At 37.4% G+C, this 2,868-nt stretch overlaps 1 protein-coding gene across 1 annotated transcript; it reads right to left on the bottom strand.

Moving 5' to 3' along the window:
* NAC100 (NAC domain containing protein 100) lies at window positions 1–1,914 on the bottom strand. Its single transcript, XM_088105038.1, has 4 exons — window positions 1,772–1,914; window positions 1,494–1,680; window positions 1,139–1,416; window positions 1–1,043 (listed from the first exon to the last, which is right to left on the bottom strand). The coding sequence occupies exons 2-4, from the start codon at window positions 1,678–1,680 to the stop codon at window positions 450–452; spliced, it is 1,059 nt and encodes a 352-aa protein (XP_087961164.1). The 5' UTR covers window positions 1,772–1,914; the 3' UTR covers window positions 1–449.
* Between the last annotated feature and the right edge of the window lie 954 nt (window positions 1,915–2,868).

The following is a 2,868-nucleotide window of genomic DNA, read 5'->3' as shown; positions in this document are numbered from 1 at the left end:
GTGACCGTACAGCCCCACATTTTAAAACTAAAATTTATGTTATTCAATTCAAACATTAACCGAATCAAGCTCTTGGTCTTGGTCCTGGTCTCGGTATTAGCTGGACTATACTGATCCAAACCAGAAAGGCAAGATCAACAAGATACGCCACACAATCATTATTTTTAGATCTTAATCCAACAGTCTCATTCCATCATGATTTTCAATCCAACCTCATACAAAATAATCATGTTCTTGCTAATGCAAATGCTAATACCAGCCACAAGCCTAAACCAAGCTAAATAATTTCACAATATTTCTTACACTTATCATATATGGTTCAATACATGTTTTTCGATAAAATCTATACAGAGAAACAACAGTATCAACCCCATCCCACGCTCTTCTTGTTCCCATTCCTTTTTAGATCAAAAGTGGGGCTAATTTCACTTTTCATTGTAGAAGGTCCTTCAGTAATTCCACAAACCATCAAGATCCACCGGAGCAACAGAAACAGAAGGATGAATGTGATTGTCAAAGTGCCTCCTACCCATATCAAAATTTGAAGAGGTTTCAGGGTTGATATCGGTAGTAAGACCCGTTTCCTGTGAGACACTGATCATGTCCCTCTCTGACTTGTAACCATTACCATTGTTTTCACACATGGCTCTCAGATTGGTGTGGTCCTGCAGAGAGTAAACAGAACCGGGAAATGTCAAATTAGGCACAGCTTGAACACCTTGAGCAGAGTAGAACGAGGTAGAAGGTGGCATTCTGGGAAGAAAGTCCATAGGATTTGGAGAAACCCCATAAATAGAGTTATTGAGGGAATCAAAGACCCCGTCTTGGTTTCTTTGAACATCAATTGGATTGGAGAAGCAGGGCACGTAAGCCGATTCGTTGAGTGGTTTAGTGTTGCCAATAGAAGGTGAAGAATCCGAAAGGGGTGGAAGAGCAGAAGAACCCAATTCATTGGCCAAAGAGTCCAACCTCATTATCCCAGAAATATGAGTTTTCTTCCCGGCTGAACTTTTCTGAAACACCCTGCAGATCACCCACTCGTTCTGCCACAAAAACAACAACCTCAATCACAGAGAAACAAAAACAAATCCAACCAGAAAAGAAAGAAAGCACGGAGAGAAAGAGGAGAATAACGTACCTTTGCAGTTTTGGGGAGGTTGTGAACAGAAAATTTCCCCTCAAGTCTGTACTCGTGCATGACCCAGTTGCTTTTCTCTCCTTTGGGCGCTCGACCTCGGTAGAAAACAAGAGTCTTTTTCATTCCGACCAAAGATTTGCCTCTGAAAATCTCTTTGTCTTTCCCGGTGGCTTTCCAGTAACCGGCTTCGGTGGCCCTGTTGGTTCTCAAGCCAGTAGGGTATTTTCTGTCTCTAACACAGAAAAAGTACCACTCCTTCTCTCCCATTTTGGCTTTCCCTGCAAAAAGGTGAAAGTTATAATTTTATAGAAAAGTGAAGAAGAAGAGAAGAAGAGATAGGATTGTTTTGACTGACATGGCAATTCCCAAGGCTCAGACTTGTTGAGGTCGACTTCTCCGATGGCCCGAGCGGAGAAGTTGGTGTCAATGACCTTCTTGTAGAGGTAATGGGTTATAAGCTCTTCATCAGTGGGGTGGAAGCGAAAGCCCGGAGGCAAATCCATGTGATGGTCGTCCTTAGAAAGAAGCGAAAGCTTTTCCATCTGAAGAAAAAGAATGGAAGTGAATGGGATTTAGAAGAGAAAGGGAAGGTGTGAGGGGAAAGGAAAGATAGTAAAAGAGGGTCATAAATACTTGTGTCTTGGAAGGGAGGAAGAAACGTGGAATGTAAGGTAACCTCCTTTGGTTGTTTATAGCCTAAGCCCACTTCTCTCTTCCAACTTTTCTCACATAACAATTTCTTCTCTCTCATCACCCCCTCCTTCCTTAAATTCCATACATCATCATGCTAACCTAAGTAACTAGTTACTACTTACCTACTTTTTCTTATCTTTACTCTCTCTACTTTATCTACATCTCCACTGCATATTCACCAAACACTCAAATCTCACTGCCATTAACCTTCTTCTCATATTCACCAAACTAAACTATACTCCCTTTTTTTTTTGAACTCTCATTTTAATCACACACCCACACAAATCTCCTTCTAACATCACTATACTTCTTTTTCAGATAAATGGTTCAATTTAAGTGGTAAAGGGGCCAAAAAGAAATGTTTTATACAATTGGTGAATATTATATTCAGTTTTTCCTTTCACAATCACAAGAGGAAAGAACGATTAGAATGAAGCGAGTAGATAATGTATGTTTTTCCACCAAGAACTTTGCGACTTTCACATAGTTCTTTTTAAAAAAAGATTCTGTACTTTCTTTTGAAAAAAGAAAAAAAAAACTCGTTTTATTTTATATACATATATATATATATATATATATATATATATATATATATATATATATATATATATATATATATATATATATATATATATGACATATAATAAAAAGAAGAGTATTTGCGAAGCTACAATATTCCCAGCTGTATTAATGCAATCAATAATAGATCATACCAGCTCGTTCTGCATCTTCCTTTTGAAAATCAGTTATCACTTTTTTTGTAATGAAATTACAAATATGGTCTTCAAGATTTATCGTGGACAAACAAGAAACAATAAGATAAATAGTTTCCGAGGTAGATATGGTTTTTGAGAATTAAAAAAAGAAATCCATAATTTCAAAACCACCTTTTTGTCAAAGTTGAATCTTATGTTATGCGTTCGATGTTGAATTTGAAAATTAGTATACACAACCATGAATTAAGAGACATACAAACTGTGGGAAAGACAAACGAAAAAGCTGTACTTGAATCTTGGATCATCAACTAACTAGTGTCG

Source organism: Vigna umbellata, chromosome 1 (assembly GCF_029865625.1).
Source record: "Vigna umbellata cultivar VRB3 chromosome 1, Vumbellata_1.0, whole genome shotgun sequence".
Lineage (NCBI taxonomy): Eukaryota > Viridiplantae > Streptophyta > Magnoliopsida > Fabales > Fabaceae > Vigna > Vigna umbellata.
Note: the sequence above shows the minus strand (reverse complement) of the source record. Positions and strands in the feature narration are given on the sequence as shown.